General features: G+C 41.8%; 1 protein-coding gene across 2 annotated transcripts in view; it reads right to left on the reverse strand.

Moving 5' to 3' along the window:
- Positions 1 to 15,871, reverse strand: part of PPM1H (protein phosphatase, Mg2+/Mn2+ dependent 1H) — a 238,941-nt gene extending 223,070 nt beyond the window's left edge. The window contains exon 1 of one of the 2 annotated variants that reach the window (XM_040637216.1): positions 15,573 to 15,865. In XM_040637216.1, coding sequence (XP_040493150.1) covers positions 15,573 to 15,817 — 245 coding nt within the window. In that variant the 5' untranslated portion in view covers positions 15,818 to 15,865. Of the gene's footprint in view, positions 1 to 15,572 lie in introns of both variants that reach the window. The other variant, XM_040637215.1, reaches the window with a different exon arrangement.
- Between the last annotated feature and the right edge of the window lie 2,810 nt (positions 15,872 to 18,681).

The following is an 18,681-nucleotide window of genomic DNA, read 5'->3' on the forward strand; positions in this document are numbered from 1 at the left end:
GTGAGTTCTGGCCCCTACAGTTTTTATTACGTTAAAGACGAGTAACGCAACCCTCATTCGTCCGTCAGTCTTAAACAGCCAAACGCACACGACACACAGGCCCTCCGGAGAAGACAAAGTACTCTGCCCGTCGGGAAGAAATACCAGAGAGAGCGTGGAAAAGTGGACTCCAGAATCAGTACAAACATTTATATCAGAAGTGGAAGGACTATATTCCAACCCTAACTCTTTCAAGGTGGGCTAAGTTTCTCTAGCTGTAAAGAAACAATTCAAAAAATAACATTACAGTTGGGCTGACTATACTCCCCACCGGTAGTTCTCAGGGATGGCTGGAGTCTCCCAGGCCCTCTCAAGGGACACATGAGGTCAAAACGATTTTCACCATAATGCTATGGTGCTGCTTTCCTTTGTCACTGTCCCCCTCTCCCGGAGTCCAAGCGGTGTTCCCTCATGAGCGTGATGGTACAAGGGATGAAATGCAGACGCAGGTCAGAATCCAAGTGTCTTCCACACTAAAAAGATTCCTACGTGTAGAAGGAGACGGCTCTTCTTACTAACTTGGTTTTTGTTTTAGAAAATAGGATTATTTTTCACTAAAAATGAACTGAAATTATAAATATTTTTATGTTTTCTCAGTTTTAATTTCCAGTACAGTATCATTTTTACGTACAGCTGACAAAAACAAAGGCTCCTCAGACTCAGCTGAAGAACCAATACCAACATAGGAATAGAAATTAGTGAAATTAAAATTTAATACAGAATTTCTTTATTCTAACTCCATATCAACATGTACATGACATTCAGTAAGAAGCTACTGGCTCGGAGCTAGTCAGAGATGGAAATGGGCCGATTACCTTGGGTGACTTTGAGTTTTTGATTCAAAAGGAAACTGCAAATTTTAGCATAAATTATCCAATCCAGAGATGAACTAAATTTGAGTGTGCCTAATTCAATAATGCCTCAGTTTGTGCACGGAGAAAGGATTAATGGGCAGTCGCCTTATGAATATACCAAAAATACTACAAAGAAAATAAGGTAGAGGAAAAAAAGGCTGAACAGATGATAATGTTCAGAAACTTCAATGGGTTTCTGAACGCAGCATCCAGACAGACAGACCTCCCATTAAAGGCCACTCACTCATCTGTACCCAGAAACCTACTTTGTCCTGCAGGATGGGTTCTTACTACTTACTTCCAGCTACAAGTCTGTAAGCTAGAGGTTTTCCCCTTGTTTTCCTGCAGGACCGTCCAGATTCAGAGAATACCATGCTATGCCTCCAACAAACATCTGAACCGATGGATACCTGAAATTTGCAAGTACTGCATTAACTGTTGTGTTCCCATAGTTGAGCAGATAATCTGAAATCACCCGATAGAATGAAGGATCTATACCGGTTACGTCCACTATTTCAGGTCAATGTAATATTTGAGGACTGATGTATATGACTCTACATTAAGTATGAGAGCAATTAAAATGTATACGGTAATGCCCATACCCCCTCAAGATTATTCATTAAAATTTAAAGCAATGAAGAAAAACCCACATGTGTCACTGATTATCTCTCAAAGGCATGATAGTCAATGAGTGCTTTTAGCTCTGAAGACAGAACCATCGTGCAATTCTTTAGAGTAGGGTCTTAAACTAGTCCTTAAGGGTCTTTTTCCTAAAAATCAATCCTAAATATGAAAAAGCAGCAATATTGTTTCTTAAATCAGTAAGCCTGGCTTATCAAAACACTACTTTGGTAAAGGATTTTAAAATATATAACATTTCTCAAATACAACTCTCAATCGAAACACTCATCTTTTCAAACTATTAAATAATGTCACTAGAAATACTTGAAAGTCCGTTTTGAACATTTTCCCTGGAAAATATCACCTTTCAAATTACGGCTTAACAAAGATTTGTCTAAAAGGATAATCATCCCAGGACTCTTAATAATAGTTAACAACAACAAAAAAAAGGTTACCACCAAGAAAAAAAAAATCTGTCAAAACCATAGATGGAATTCAATGCAATGATTAAAGATGACAGAGTATGATATTTATTTACATGGATAGTCACTTTATTTGCAGTGCAAGAACTACTAATCTGTATGTAGAATCATCCCATTTTGTAAATACAAATATACTTAGAGATATACACAAATTATCAATTGAAGTTAATTATGAGTGATAGAATTTATGGATAATTTTTATATTGTTCATAGTACTTATGAGAATTTGAAAGTGCTACAATGAATGCAGATCAATTCTGCAATGAGGGAAAAAAAGTGTCATTTAAAAAAGTTAACTGCTTTCCTGACTAATCAATGCCATCTTGACAGGTTAATAGACAGCTAAAGATGTTTTAAAATTCTTCTCACTCACAGTCAGTGGATGATAAAAATTTTTTGCAAGACAAATTTCTGCCCAAGGGTCAAAACTCTGCTAGAAAAAAAGGATAATATTCTCAGCACGAGTTTAATTAAACTTGCAGCTGACAAGTATCAGGCGTCTCAGGCAACTTGCAGCACGTTGCGAGCCAAGAAAACTATTAAAACATAGTTTTCAACAAGGGAAAGGACATCAGGGACTTTGAAATGACATGCTCAAGGAAGGTGTGACACATCTGAATCCCAAAGAAAACGATCTTGACAGGAATCGGAGCACAGCTGGTGCAAAACCCAGGGCTGGGACAGAAGCCAAGCCTGGTAGGAGGGTTTCAGCTTGAGGTCCAGGCTCCTAAAGGATCCGGGAAGGTAGCAAGAGGAAACCTAAACTATTTTAAGTATTAAAGGAAAAAAAATAAGTTAATGAAAAATAGACTGTGGGCAGTAAGAACTCACATATGAACCCAAACAAACATTAATCCTTTGCTTTGGCCAAAGTGTTAACCAGTTCAACGCGATCCTCATCACGCCCACCCCTCCTGCTGATTAGAAGATATGATGGGTCTGGTTACAATCCACATCCAAGAAAAATAATAAAAGGGTCCATGGCAGTGAGAAGGTGGGGAACCACAGCTCCCCCAGAGCTCAGTGACACCCCGTGGTGACTCTGAGGGTGGCGAAGCATCAGGCAGGGCTTCAGGTGGTAGACGAGGCAGGGAAGGGCCAGATGGCCTCTGCCAGCACTGACCAGACAACCTGGAACACCGGGACAGGAGGAGAGGCAGGGCTTCAGCTATGGGCCCATGTAATTCCCATCGGACACCTGGATATTTTAAAAATTAAACACCAGCTGCTGTAGTACGAGTTGCCAACTCTTTTCTCCGCATTTGCAGCTGCACTCAGTCACCAGCCCAGCTCTGGACACCTGGTTCTAACAACAGGGCAGCCCGGCCCCAGTAGCTATCATCACAGGGAAGGGTGCCGAGAGGTGGTGCAATCTGGCTCTTTGGCTCCTCCACACCCTACTTGACAGGGCGAACGCCATCCTAAAAGGCTGATAAAATTGCTCTTTGTTTTTCTCAAACCTATATTTTAGAGTTCATCCCCATAGGCTATTTATTTGCAACAAAATATTGTAGTTATTTCCCTTTTATGTTTAAAAAAAAAAAATCCTCAATATAGTTCTTTCTATAGTAATACCAGTTTTGTTCCCTCCCACCCCTGACATCCTCTTATGTGCTATTCATATTCACCATACCTTAAAATTTACTTCCTACTAAACATTTATTTTCTTTTATTTTTGCTGTGTGTTCTAAACATAACTTGTCAACATTTAAAAAGGCATAAAATGGCTACTAGCACACCACAGCGGACCACTTAAAGACAGTAATTCAATAATCCACAGCATTTTATTTAAAAAAAAAAAAAGTCAATTCATCACTTGAGATGTTTTTTCTTACCATACTTATATGAAAAAAGGTCATATGGTAAAGAGGCACCTTTTTTAAATAGCTTAAATGTCTGTCAACTTACTGAAAGGCCAGTAAGAGTACACAAACCATTTGGGTCCTCTCGGCGTGGCAAGTGCTTGATGTCTCTGTCCGCCCCACGGCCCTGTGATGACTGATGCCACTCCCCACCCAGCAAGGCCCCATCAGGCCTGACTGAGGCATGCCCTCCGCAAGCCAGTCCCCCCACAAGCCCACGGGGCTAAGGACCAGCAAAGATGGACTACACCACTGTTGGCAGCCTTGTTGGCCCCCAAAGTCCACACTAACTTGCAACATCCCCACTACAACTTGATTCTACTTCAGTAAAGAGCTTGTCTAACAGGACTCCCGAAGCAAACTTTAAGAGGGTTTCTCTTATAAAACCCAATTCATGATTTGTGCCCCATCACTCAGAATTCCTCAGTATATTACCCACTTCTGAGCAGCTACTCGTAGCCCACAGGATGTATTACCTTTAGAAAATGCCACCACATAAAATGTCCAGATTGGTTTTAAGACTTAAGGGTCTCCAAAAACATTAAAATATGAAAAAAGGCACTTCAGAGTTAAGATGGTAACTTGGCAAGGTCTGGACTACTGTTCTCAGGGCACACGCCTGTACTAATAAAGTCTATTATGCTCAGCAGAACTATTTTTGAAAGCTTTGAAAAGCATCCTTTTATGCAGAACTTGATGTGCTCACATGCCCTTACCTAATTTAAAGCCACCTGGCAATTAAGCCTTACTAATGTCCTCTAAGTAATAAAATGCATTACACTCTTCTGCAACATTTTGTTTATAGGAATAAGATGTCTTTTTAGGAATAAATAACCTCACACAGCGAACGATCAGGTTCAATGATTCCATGACGGTCACCAGCATGGCGGGACTGCGTGAGACTCTGAAGGAACTTAGGTTCTCTCTGAGCCGCATTTTCCTCTTCTATTATACATGGAGAACAGACGCTTACATTTAAGTGTACACAGCAGGGGACTAATAGTCATCCCGAGCTATACAGCTGTAACAGGTGGCATCACTAGTCTCTCTCATAAATAAGGAAGCATAAAGTCCACACAGAGAGAAAATACAGGTAGGTAAGCACTTAAACTTTACGCCTAATTAGAGGAAACTAAGTCAGAAACAGCATAACAAAGAAAGCACTAGGGATTCACATTCCAGAAGACCCAAGTGATCCGACCACACCAGGAAAAAAAGCAGTTAGGCAGGTACTTGGATTTCCCTAAGCCTCCCGCTGGACAAGATCTACCGAAGGAAGGAAAGCAGCACAAGGCGTCTTTATTCATCAGCAGCAATTCTCAGGCAACACATTCGTCTTTACACAACAGACCACTCCTCACAGCATTCACCTGCCCGGCTACCAGCTGACAGGAGGAATGACTCGAGTCCTGAACAAATTTCCTCCTGCTTTAACTAAACAGGAGCACAGCAAAGAGACAGGTCATCTATTTCTCATTTTCAATTTGACCCCATCTAAAGCTCTCAGTTATGTGAATGCCAAGTGATGACAGGCATATGGACTGAGGGATCATTTGCAGGGTACCAATGGAATAAAAGTTAAATGTGGGTTGGCACCCCCCACTTGGATGAGGACCCAACTGTGGGGTAGTTTTCTCAACTGAGACTGTCATAGCTATTAATCCTCATTTCTGATTTACTACGGAAAATACCTCAATAGCATAAATCAAAGCCGCTGGACTAATGCAAACATCCACTTAAAAGTAACAATAATAGACCGACGCAAGGCAAGTGATCGAGCAAATACGGCAATATGCACACAGCAGAATCTGCATGGCGGCCATCTGGGTGCTAAGAGTACAATGGCTTCAACTTTTCTGCATGTTTGAAAATTTTCGTCAGCAAGTGCTGCGGAAAAATAATTCAAAACTGTAATCACAATAAGGAAGACAGTAGGCCTCACTGGAAAGACCTCAGCCTAGAAGGAAAGACACTGGTTCTTAGCCTAACCTCAGGAACTCTCAAAGTTTAAAACTGTAAAGTGCCTTAGGAATCCTCTACGGCAGGAAAAATATGTAGTTTTACGGGTCTGTGAAAAATTAGAAAACTAGCAATATCATAGCATTTTCAAAAAAACCAAAAACTGCTCTTTTGCTGAGATTATTTGCCTCTACCCTTTTGAGCTTTTAATATTCTTTATTTATTAAAATGTTGGCAATAGTTGATTATGGATTTGGTTCTTTACATCACTACTTACAGTCAAATCTGATTGCCCTTCAAATCCTCCTCTCCTACCTTGAAGTCTAAGCCCTTGACCTGCCTTCAGCAAGAATCTCCCTACCCATGATGTCTCCTCTTAGTAATTTTCCATCCACTAAAGTCCTCAACTCTGCTCACTGGCTATAAATTCCCAGTTGTCTGTGCTGCATTTGGAGTTGAGTCTAAATTCTTTCCCCTATTAAAATGCCCCTATTGCCAACAGTCTTGAATAAAGTCTTCCTTACCATTTTAACAAGTGTCAGAATAACTTTTTTCTTTACTCATGCCTTTGTACAAGCATGTATAAAGGTCTCGGGACCTTCAGGTACAGAGAACTTGACAGCTAATCACTGTGCTTGCTGGAAAGAATAGTTTACTTCTGCCCTCTGACTTAAAGGCTCCAAATGCTGAGATCTAAAATTGCCCAGAGGCATTAAGACATTAAAAATAAGGGGCGCCTGGGTGGCGCAGTCCTTAAGCATCTGCCTTTGGCTCAGGGCGTGATCCCAGAACGCTGGGATCGAGCCCCACGTCAGGCTTCTCCGCTAGGAGCCTGCTTCTTCCTCTCCCACTCTGCCTGCTTGTGTTCCCTCTCTCGCTGGCTGTCACTGTCAAATAAAATCTTTAAAAAAAAAAAAAAAGACATTAAAAAAAAAAAGAAACACCCTCCCTGCCCTCCCCAACGCTGGCCTCTTTCAACCTTATTAGTCCACGATTTCACTTTAATTTCAAAGATTGACACTAAAAGGGGAAAGACTATTGACATAAAATTTTCTTGAGGACAGTATGTCTTATAATATGGGCCCAGAATAGGACCCATACCTGACACATAGTAAGAATGCAGTGATTTCATTGACTGAATGAAAGAATGGAAGCAGATGAACAGCATTTATCTCCTGAAAGAGGAAAAGTAGTTCAAAAATAAATTCAAGGGTTGGAGAGAGGAATCAATCCTCTTTCAGATTAAACAAATCAGAGAAAACTATAAAGACAACAACCAAATATCTAGAATTAAAATACATCTTCCTTTAAAAATAATTTGTCCTTCCTTCTCAATCTTCCAAATGAAAGAAGAGGGAATGCTTCCAAATACATTTTAGGAAGCCAGCATTACCAAAACCAGATAAAGGCACCATAAGAAAAGAAAATTACAGGCCAATATTCCTGATGAACATGGATGCAAAACTCGACAAAATATTAGCTAACTGAATTCAACACCACATTAAAAGGATCTATCATACACCATGATCAAGTGGGATTTATGCCAGGGATGCAAACAAAGATGGTTCAATACATACAAACCGATTAATGTGATACACAATAACAAAATAAAGGATAAAAACCAAAGGACCATCTCAATAGATGCATAAAAAGCATTTGATAATATTCAACATCCATTTATGATTAAAAAATTAACTCACAACAAAGGTAGGTAGAGAGGGAATGTACGCCAATGTAATAAAGGCTACATATGCCAAGTCCACAGCTAATATTATACTCACTGGTGCTAACCTGAAAGTTCTTCCTCTAAGATCAGGAACAAGACAGGAATATTCATTCTCACCACTTTTATTCAACATAGTACTGGAAGTCCTAGCTAGAACAATTAGACAGAAAGAAAAGGAAAGAAAAAAAAGAAAGAAAGAAAGGAAAGGAAAAAAGGTATCCCAATCAGAAAGGAAGACAAAACTGCCACTATTTGCAGATGACATGATATAAATAGAAAACCCTAAAGACTCCACTAAAAAACTGTTGGAATAAACACATGCAGTAAAGATACAAGATACAACACCAATATACAAAAATCAGTTGTATTTCTATCCACTAATGATGAACTAGCAGAAAGAGAACTTAAGACAACAACTCCATTTACAACTACACCAAAAGAGAGTAAAATACCTAGAAATAAATTTAACCAAAGAGGTGAAAAACCTGTGAATGAAAACTATAAAACACTGATGAAAGAAAGTGAAGAAAATACAAATGGAAAATACAAATCCATGCTCATGGACTGGAAAGATACTGTTAAAATGTCCAAAGCAAGCTATAGATTCAACATAATCCCTATATCAAAATTCCAATAGCATTTTTCACAGAAATAGAACCCTAAAATATGTAAGGAGCCACAAAAGACCCCAAATGGCGAAACAAATCTTGAGAAAGAAGAACAAAACTGGAGGTATCATGCTTCCTGATTTCAAACTGTATTGTAAAGGTATAGTAATTAAAATAGCATGGTATTGGCATAAAAAGACACATAGATAAATGGAACAGAGAGCCCAGAAATAAACCATACATAGATGGCCAATTAATTTATGATGAAGGAGCCAAGAACAAACAATGGGGAAAGGTCAGTCTCTTCAATACGTGTTATAAGGAAAACTGGAGAGCCACCTGCAAAAGAATGAAACTGGACCACTATCTTACACCATACACAAACATTAACTCAAAATGGATTAAAGACTTGAATGCTAGCTGAAAACATAAAATTCCTAAAAGAAAAAATAGGTGGTAAGTTCCTTAAAATGGGACTTGGCAACAATTTTTTGGTATGACACCAAAAGCAAAGGCAACAAAAGCAAAAACAAACAAGTGAGACTGTCCAAACTAAAAAGCTTCTGCACAGCAAAGGAAACCATCAATAAAATAAAATGAAACGGCAACTTACTGAATGGAGGAAAATATCTAAAAACCATATAACCGATAAGGGATTAATACCCAAAAAATATATATATATATAAAAACTCATCCAACTCAGTAACAAAAAAGTCTGATTTTTTTAAATGGGCAGAGAATCGAATAGACTTTTTTTTCCAAAAAGGACAAACAGATGGCCAACAGGAACATGAAAAGATAACCCAACATCACTAATCCTCGGAGATATGCAAACCAAAACCACAATGAGATATTAACTTACACCTGTTAGGACGGCTATTATCAAAAGGACAAGAGATAACAAGCATTAGTTAGGATGTAGAAAAAAGGGAACCCTTATGCACTGCTGGTGGGAATGTAAATTGGTATGCTATGGGAAACAGTATGAGGTTCCTCAAAAAATTAAAATCTAACTACCATATGATCCAGCAATTCCACTTCTAGGTATTTATCCAAAGGAAATGAAAACACTAACTCAAAAAGATACCTTCACCCTCATATTCATTGCAGGATTGTTTACAATAGTCAAAACATGGAAACAACCTAGGTGCCCACTGATAGATGAACGGATAAAGAAAATGTGCTGTGTGTGTATATATACCTATTCATATATCACATATATATAATATATATATGTGACATATAAAAATATATGTGATATATATAGGTATATACACACAATAGAATATTATTTGGCCATAAACAAGGAAATCCTGTCATTTGGTGACAACATGGATGGACCTTGAGGGCATTATGTTAAGCGAAATAAGTCAAAGACAATGCTATATGATCTCACTGTGTGTGTAAGTCTTAAAACAAAAACAAAACTCATAAAGAGAACAGACTGGTGAATGGTTGGGTGGGTGTGTGTGTGTGTGTGTGTGTGTGTATACACAATGGGTTAAGGTAGTCAAAAGGAACAAACTTTCAGTTATAAAATACATCCTGCCTGATGTAATATACAGCAGGGTGACTACAGTTAGTAATACTGTACTGTATTGTGTATTTGAAAGTTGCCAAGACTAAATCTTAAAAGCCCTCATCTCACACACACACACACACAAATTGTAACTGTGTGTGGTGATGGGTGTTAACCAGATTTATTGTGATCATTTCACACTATATACATATATGGAATCATTATACTACACATCTGAAACTAATGTTATGTCAATCATATCTCAATAAAAAATTGTCTTCAATAATATATTTTTAGGGGCGCCTGGGTAGCTCAGTCGGTTAAGCGTCTGCCTTCGGCTCAGGTCATGATCTCGGGGTCCTGGGACTGAGTCCCACATTGGGCTCCCTGCTTGTGGAGAGCCTGCTTCTCCCTCTCCTCCCTGCTTGTTCTCTCTCTCGAATAAATAAAATCTTTAAAAAAAATAAAAATAATATATTTTTAGAAAACAATTCTAATATGCCATCAGTTTTAATTTATCAGCTACACAACCGCTCAGAATGGTTAACCGCTCAGAATGGTTAAACGCTCGGCCAGAGCATCACTAGTCTTTGAAGGAAGCTGATCCAGTTTCCTAAGGGACAGCCCAGAAACTCCATCCTGGAGGGGAAGACTTCTTTATGATATTAAATCTGAAAAAGGGAGGGTGGGGGGATGGGGTCACTGGGCGATAGGCATTACAGAGGACACGTGATGTAATGAGCACTGGGTGTTATATGCAAATGATGAATTACTGAACTCTACCTCTGAAACTAATGATACTATATTAACTAATTGAATTTAAACTTAAAAAGTTAAAATAAAAAAGAAATCTGAAAAGGGAGGAGAGTTTAACTGCCTGGTTTAAAATAGGAAATTAATACCTTTTGCAGGCTACCAGAAAGGTAGGTGAAATGTTTTAGGCTATTTCGAAATTTTAACTCATCTGCAAATAAGTGCTACGGAGAGTTTTGTGAAATCCGACACCCCCCTCCACAGTCCATTTCTTTTTATCTTTATGCAAGAAGAAGTGGAGAACCTCGAGATTCTTCCGTTGCCAAAGTTAAACGGGAAGTTCTCAGGCAGGAGCTCTGCTAAGAGGTGTAAGAGGAGTGGGTGTGCTAGAGGACGTCAGAAGGGAAAATGAAAGACCAGGGGATTTCTGAGCTTTGGGTCAAGAGAGAAATAGTGGTTTCTCTGTCATCACAACTGCACAGCCAACCAACGTGATTTATTGGTAATTGTTAATTAATGCCAACAGCTGGGAAGGCAGAACAGCCTACAGATTCCAAAACAAATCTAAATAACTGTGGGCTATTTGCTGGATTTAAGCAAGGTTATTGCAACACAATTTTGAACTTTGTGAGACACAAAGAACTTAAAAGTAGCTTTTTTTTTTGTACCCATGTCTGAGTCACTTTTATAAAAGTACTAGAACAAAAAAAAATTGTACAGTTATAGCTATAACCTAAGTAAAATTCTGATAGAATTCTTTCTTTCTGCACAAGTAAAAATTTATCACTGACAAAGCTGTGAATGTGCTGTTTCCATGCAATTACATGCTCTCTGGTCTTTTCAGAGTTTCGGGCACCAATTCCATATCCACTTGTAACTCTAAGTCCAGCTGACCACTGACGAGAGAAAGGTTGGACAAACTGGGCAAGAGGAAGTCAAATGGGCTCCCAACCTATTAAAAACTGAACCAACTTTCAGGTCCTTGAAGCACAGGGATCACTTGGCGGGTATTTAAAGTTGTGGAGAGAGAAAGGAAGTAACTGCCTTGTGGGGTCTCTGGTTCAGGCTGCTGTTTTCCATGGCCTGTCTCCGAGCAGTTCTAACAGTCTCAATCCGTAATTTCAAAGCCAAATTAAAAAATAAAACTTGCTAATGGAGATTTAAAAAATATATATATTTTAGCTCTGTGGATGTTACCTGTAACTGTAATGCTTCACACGGCCTTAGGACGTAACATTTAGCCCTGGAACTCTTGAGCCACAAAAGAAAGCTTTTTGAGTAGCCAGGAAATTCCACTCAGCACAACGCCAATAAATACCGAATTAATAAGTGAGGGTCTTCAATTTCTGGATCCTCGAGTCTTACAAGGATTGCTTAAGCTAATTCTCTAGGTCTATAACCTATAAAGAATCTCTTCTTGAAAAGGATTAACAAGAAGTGGCTAAAAAAATAGAACATCTCTCCTTAATTTTTCTGCTATCCAAAAGGTTAGCGCTAGAGTTCAACTCTCCTCTAACTCCTTATTCACAGAGTGATGCCAATTCTTCCTCTGGGAAGGGAAAAGTAGCTTACTTTCTGGAAAGGTAAGCAAACCGCTTCTGATTCAGGTCTTGACTCACTAGCATTCCCTTATCCCCATTATCTGAGCAATCTTCCTACCAATTCTACCCCTCTTGGGTACCTGCTAAAACAAAGGTAATTCCTCCTTCCAGGAGATAATGTAGCAAAGGGCAGAATTACTGGTTGCAGCCTCTGATCCTAGCCCTACAGGTCTTTCTCTTCCCTTCCCTATTTCAGCCATTTTGACCATTCAGGATGTGTTTTTGCAGGAAGAGTAAGTATAGTGCAAGGTTTGAGGAAGCAGTACAGTACTTCTGACAGAGGGTTGTGGCAAGATAACATTGGTGGTTAATCCTGGGTACAGATGAATGCAACAGAGTTCAGTACAGCGTAAGGAGGCAGTTTGGTGGTGTGGGTTCTGGAATCATGCTTCGGTTCAAATACAGGCTCTGCTAAGGTGGTAGGACTCTGGGAAAGTTGTGTAACCACCCAATGCCTCTGTATCCTAATATATATATATATAATTTCTATTTTATAGAAAACGCAAATGTTACTGCCTACTTTAAAGGGTTGTTGTGAGAATCAAATGATAGGATACAAATCTGGACAGAGTGAAAGCACTAAACAGTAACCACCAACTTTGTTAGCTATTATTAGTACTATGTATATATTTTAAAAGAATGAGGCAATTCCGTATGTACTGACTTGGAATAAAGTCCATGACACAGTGTTTTTCTGAAAATTCTATAGAATAACATACTTAGTATGAGTCTATCTTGGAAAGAAAAAAAAACATATCACATATATTTATGAGTGCATCTAAATAAATCTAGAAAGGCACACACACCAAACACTAGATTATGGTCATTACCCCCTAGGGAATGTGTGTGTGTGTGGGGGGGGGGTGCCTACATTTGTATATGTATGGGTCTTTGCTTGAGTTCACCAGTATGTACTGATATAGGCAATGTTGGGGTCCAAAGCTGATGGCCAATAAAGAATTCTTGAGACAAAAAGGTGGTTTTATTAAAGCGCAGGGACAGGACCCATGGGCCATAAGGGCTGCATTGGGGTTGTGAGGATTGGAGATTATGTACTTTCAAGTTGGGAGGGGTTAGGGATAGCATAAATCTCTAAGGAATTTTGGAAACAGGTCTCCAGGAGCTTGAGGGGGGCTAGCAATTGTTAGATAAAGGTCATTTATTAGTGTCTAATAAAACCTTAGTCATGAGACCCTTCGGATGTGTATCAGTGGGCCATATGCTTGGGGGATGACTGCTAACATGTATCTTGGAGAGTAGAGATAAAGAAACTTCCAAGGGAATTTTTATATGTTAAAGTAGACTTACAGGTCCTGGGGGGTTGGCCTAAGATCATCCCTTGCCCTTAGGAAAGTGACAACATCGAGGCAGTTGAGTTTCTAGAGGAAGTCACTCTGCCTGTTTCAAGGACTTGTCAATGGGCCGTAAGCAGCAAGGAAATTTAATTTTTTCTTTTGCCTTTGTTTCCCACATCATGTATTACTTTTATAACCTATTTTTAAAATCAAACATTTTACAGTTGCCTTTGTAACCTTCAATTTGAACACTTCTCACTTCGGGGTCTAGGAAAAGGTGAACTTCTTAGAGATAAGGAAATGGGAGGCCCACCTAAGAGGGGGCAGAGCCCCTAAGTCCCATCAATTCCGGCTATAGGTCTCATTTCAGATTCCCTGATACTCTTTATAGTCCTTGCCACATCATGTACCTGCCATAGGATCCAAACATTCTGAAACCTGTTGTTTTATTCCCCTTTCCTTTTCTTCCTGTTTGAGGCTCTCCTTTTATTGCGACCAAGTAGCTTTCACATGTGTTTTAACATCTTCCTTCCTACTTCGCAGAACTTTCTCACCATTTGCTCGTCATTCTGTGTCTCAGACAGGTGCCCCTGCCCTGGGAAACCCACTGGAGTGACAACTAGCCAGGTAGTTTGGGTTTTTTGGTAGGCACAAGGGCCCCCACCTGCACAATTGTAGGACGAAGTGGAGTATGCCTCCAAGCTGTTTTGCTTGCAATACCTCTAAATGGGCTTTTAAACAAAAATAAAATAAAATAAAATTTTAAATTTCATTCAAAAAACAGTGTTTGGTGTGTTTGGGCAGACACTTTTTCCTTACACAGGTGTTCATTTTTGCCTTGGCTTTCTCCTGGAAGTTAAATGCTATCTTATACCTCTCCCCATACGATGTTCTCTACCATACTTCTCCTTTATTGTGTGTTAATTTTCATTGTTTTAGCATCCTGCGTTCTCACTTGTTTTCTCACCATTTTTCACATTCCCGTCGCCTACCCCATTTATTCACGTTTTCTATTAAAACCCATGGAGAAAAGGCCATCTGATGAAAGGGAAGGAAAAAGGAATTCGAGATTCTAGTTAGGGCGTCTTCCCTGCCCTCTCTCGCACCGGAACCCGGAGCTTCGGGAACCATGCCTGCCCGGGGGTATCCGGGCCACCAGAAAAGGGTCAGCATCAAAGCGCCCAGGCGTCGGGAGAGCTGATTGGTTCCTGGGCGAACCAATCAGCGAGCGGTGCTGTTCGCGGATCGGGGAGGGCCAAGATTATAGAGCGGATGGAGTTAAAGGAAAAGGGCCAGGTGTGCCAGGCACCCGGGTTTTGCATGCACTTGTGCACCCACAGGGTCATTGTTAAGCCCGGCTCTCTGGTCTTCTAAATTCCACTCTCCGAATTTCCCAGTTTCATAACGCTGAGTAGGGTGAAAAACATTACTTATCCTACCATTCATAAGATGGTCATTAATAGTCAATGGAGGAGTAGCTGGGGGTGGGGGAAGGCCATTAAAATCCTCCTTTCCCCGTTCCACTCCGGGTCGTCAACCTAACTGAATCAGTTCTTGAAATAGTAAATCACTCAAACGTTCGCTTAATCGCCAAAGCTGATTACCAAAATGCTATCCTTAGACAGCCGAAATAAGTTTCCCCCTCCCCGTGGATTGGGGGAAATAGTACTGGCACTTACCGAAAGCTCAGGGTTTTACTACCTGGTAAGGGAGAAGGGAGCAAGCTCCTAGGCTAAGTCAGAGAAACTGAGCCCTTATGAAATGTGCAACCTCGCACACCAACGCGCGCCACCACCACCACCCCCACTCCCCAAGCGCAGCGACAGCTCCTCCCGACTCTACCCCACAAACTTCATGCGGAGGCGCAAAGATTTTTGGGAGGGTGGGCGCTGATACCAGATTTGCCTACTGTGCTTCAAACTTCAGCAGAGCTGTTCTACGCACTTTCTTCCAAGTGTCACAGCCCCCGGACTCACGGACCCGTCCAACCTTAGCTTTCCCACGGTCCAGCACTGCCACCCACCATCTACCACCCATACCCAGGCTGGAGACGCTGCGTCCTTGGGGATGGGGGAAGGGGGAGAGGGAAAAGAGAGGAACGGCCAGTGTAAGTAAAGAGGTCCCCGCCGAGGCCTGAACGCCGGCAGTCCCTGGAGGGCCCTGGGGCCGAGGAAGAAGGAGAGAGGAGGGCTGGAACCGTGCGGGGAAGGGCCGCGAGGAGAGCAGGGGCGCCGCCGGTGTCGCTACACTCACTCTGCGTAGCCAGTGGCCCAGGGCAGCCGCCGGGTCTCCTTGAGGATGAGGATGGGGCGGGCGATGTGGTCGGCGCTGCACTCCACCTCGTCCTGAGACAGCCCCAGGAACTCCGGCCGCCCGTAGGGGAAGCGCAGGGGCAGGTCCGAGCCTCCACAGCCGCCGCCGCTGTGCTCGGAGCCTGAGCTGCCAGCCATGATGCCGCCCATGAAATTGGCCACGGCAGATTTCACTCGAGTGAGCATATTACTCCGGCGCCCGGCAGCAGCGGTGCGAGCAGGAGGCGGCGGCGGGGGCCCGACGAGGCGCAGCGCGGGGCATGCAGGCTGCGGCGGGCGCCGGGCGCACAGGCAGCCGGGCCGCTGGGGCGCGCCGCGCGGCTCCCGGAGCCTAGTGCTGCAGGGGGCCGGGCCCCGGCCTCCCGCGCTCCGTGCCGCCGCCGCCTCCCCCGCTACACTTCCGCAACGGAGCGGCATGGAGCGGGCCGGTCGGGCCCGGAGAGACGCCACGCGCTCCGGGAGCGGCTAGGCGACCGCAACGGCAGCAGGTCCCTTCCCCGCCCTCTGCGCTTGACTCCTGCGTGAGCGGAACTGAGCCCACCCGGAGAGCCGGCAGAGCCGGCGCTGCTGCTGCCACGGCTACCGCCGCCGTCGAGTCATGTGATAATCAGGCTGCAAGGGCTTGAGCAGCTGCTGTGGCCGTAGCTCGGCCCCTCCCCTGCCGGCCCGAGAGAGGCTCGCCCCGGGATCGTGACCTCCTAGGGGAGGGGGAGCAGGGCTGGGTCGGTACCTGGCTGAGGGGATGGGGGCGCTGTGAGCGGAAAGCCGTGTACAGGTGTTAGGGGAGGTCACGTGGAGCCGGGCAAAGCCAGTTGAGGAATCCACTGGCTGAGGAATGCTTGCCTACGCCTTCGGGGAAAGGAAACTTCGGGAGCTGGAGGGGAAAGAGGAGACAGGTGGAATCTTGGTGGGGCGACTCCACGGTGGGACGGCAGTGGAAATGAGAAACACATGGTGTAAAAGACTTTTCAAAGCTGAAACAAAAAAACCTCAAAAGAGTTGCACAAGAATTATTAAAAGTTTTCCCCTAGGCATTTCTAGAATTACTTTTTAAATTTTTATTACCACCACGCACATCATTATCTGAGGAGCAAGCCCTGTTTTGAACCCAGAATAAGCTTAATGGCAAGAAAACAAAAGGGCCCTAAGAAATCAGATGCAAGCCCTGTTGTACTTAACCGTTTAATAATTTTATACAAGCATGTTCCTCCAACATAGCAACAAAAGTATCTTTTCAAAGCTGACCCTGTTTACTATTGAGACACTTAATGTAGACTGTTTTCTTAAACAGAAAAATGTCTGAAAAGCCAACTGATGAATGTGTTTCATCAGGAGTAACATTTGTTAAATATTGGCTTTTTTTTTTTTTTTGCAAGAAAGCTGTATCCTGTTCATGTTTACTTATTCTGTATCCTGTTCCCATGTTTACCTACCATTTAATTTGCCAGGATTCTGTGTTAGTGGTGGCGTTACACATACTGAACAGCTCACTTAGAGTTCAGGAGGGAATACAGGCCTTTATTCTTCTGAATGAGTGGGAAGGGGGAGAGCCCAGGTGCTGGGGGGAAGGTAATCCTCTGAAGAGGAATTGGAATTTTTACTCTTGGGTGAGGCCTGAGCAAATCTCACTGACCCCCTTTTATTCTATCTATAATACTTTTTAAGGCATTTTCCCCTTTGGCTTTTTCATAAATAGGTACTCCAGTTTATAGCAAATAATTATGTAAAAAAACAACTTGCAACTGTTCAGTGAGATACCATTCCTGTCAATGAGTTTTCATTACTTTTCACAGAACAGAAAAATTATTTCACCTTGGACCCCTTTCTCTAATTTTAAATTTTGGGGCACAATTCTAAATAATGCAAAATCTAAATGAACAAAAAAAGGTCTTCTCAACCTTTGCTTTGCTAAACTATAAACTTCTAGATGGAAAAATCTATGTGGTGGCTAAACATCTCACCAACCACGTGCTCTGGCATCCACGGACTCCCACACAAACTTAGAATCCCTTTCTCAAGCTTTTGTCGTAGAACAATTACCCTTTACCAATGTCCTCTGGATACTTCAGTAACTAACCTCTACTGAGATTAATTTATTGTGTTCTGACCTTCATTTCACTTATAGCAAGGCTATAGCAACGCCTTAGTATTTACTAAAAATAGGATTTTTAAAAATTCCCTGTCTTATTTTCAACTTAAAGTAGTACCTGATCAGAGTCAATAAATAAATAAAATCCAATAGTCGGGAACCATAAATGAAAAAGCAAAAGACTCCAAAAATTTCCCCACGGGATCACTACTGTGAATATTCTCCCTCAGCTTCCAAAATTTTTCTCAAATAGGATATTTGGTATAATTGGATCTGGTAATATTAGCCAGATTTGTGGATCAAAGTTTTATAGGGAGTTCTTGTTTCTGTGTCACCTGGGAATTATCGATCATGGGAAAGTGTTGATGTATCTTTAGCCTTGCAAGGCTAGTTTGCTCTGCAAAAACAGGCAAACAGACTTTCATACCTGTTCTCCTTTGAACGTTTCTTTTTTTTTCTTTGAATATTTCTATAGTATGAGCATTCATCACTAACTAATAAATCTTTAAAACTATCTTTATACCTACCTCTAAGACGAGTGTCACGTCACAGGATTTTCCACAGAAATATTTTCCATGTAATTTACTCCTCAATTATGTCAGTCTTGAAGATCAGCTGGAAAGTAAATTCTGATTAAAATGGGATGCTTGGGGCCTCTTCCTTCAGCTCAGGTCATGATCCCAGGGTGCTGGGATCGAGTTCTGTGTCCCGGTCCTTGCTCAGCGGGGAGCCTGCTTCTCCTTCCGCCTGCCGCTCCCCCTGGTTGTGCTCTCTCTCTCAAATAAATAAAATCTTTAAAAAATAATAAAATTAAATAAAATGGGGTGGTCATCCCTTTTAGGTGAGCCCCAGAAAAAAAATGCCTTTCATACCTATAACAAATGCAAATTTGGGAGTATCTGTGCTCCCGGCTTTAGGATTAGTGATTGCCTGAATTCAAGTGGTATGGTAATCAGGAATT

This window comes from Ursus maritimus, unplaced genomic scaffold (genome assembly GCF_017311325.1).
Source record: "Ursus maritimus isolate PB19 unplaced genomic scaffold, ASM1731132v1 scaffold_21, whole genome shotgun sequence".
NCBI lineage: Eukaryota > Metazoa > Chordata > Mammalia > Carnivora > Ursidae > Ursus > Ursus maritimus.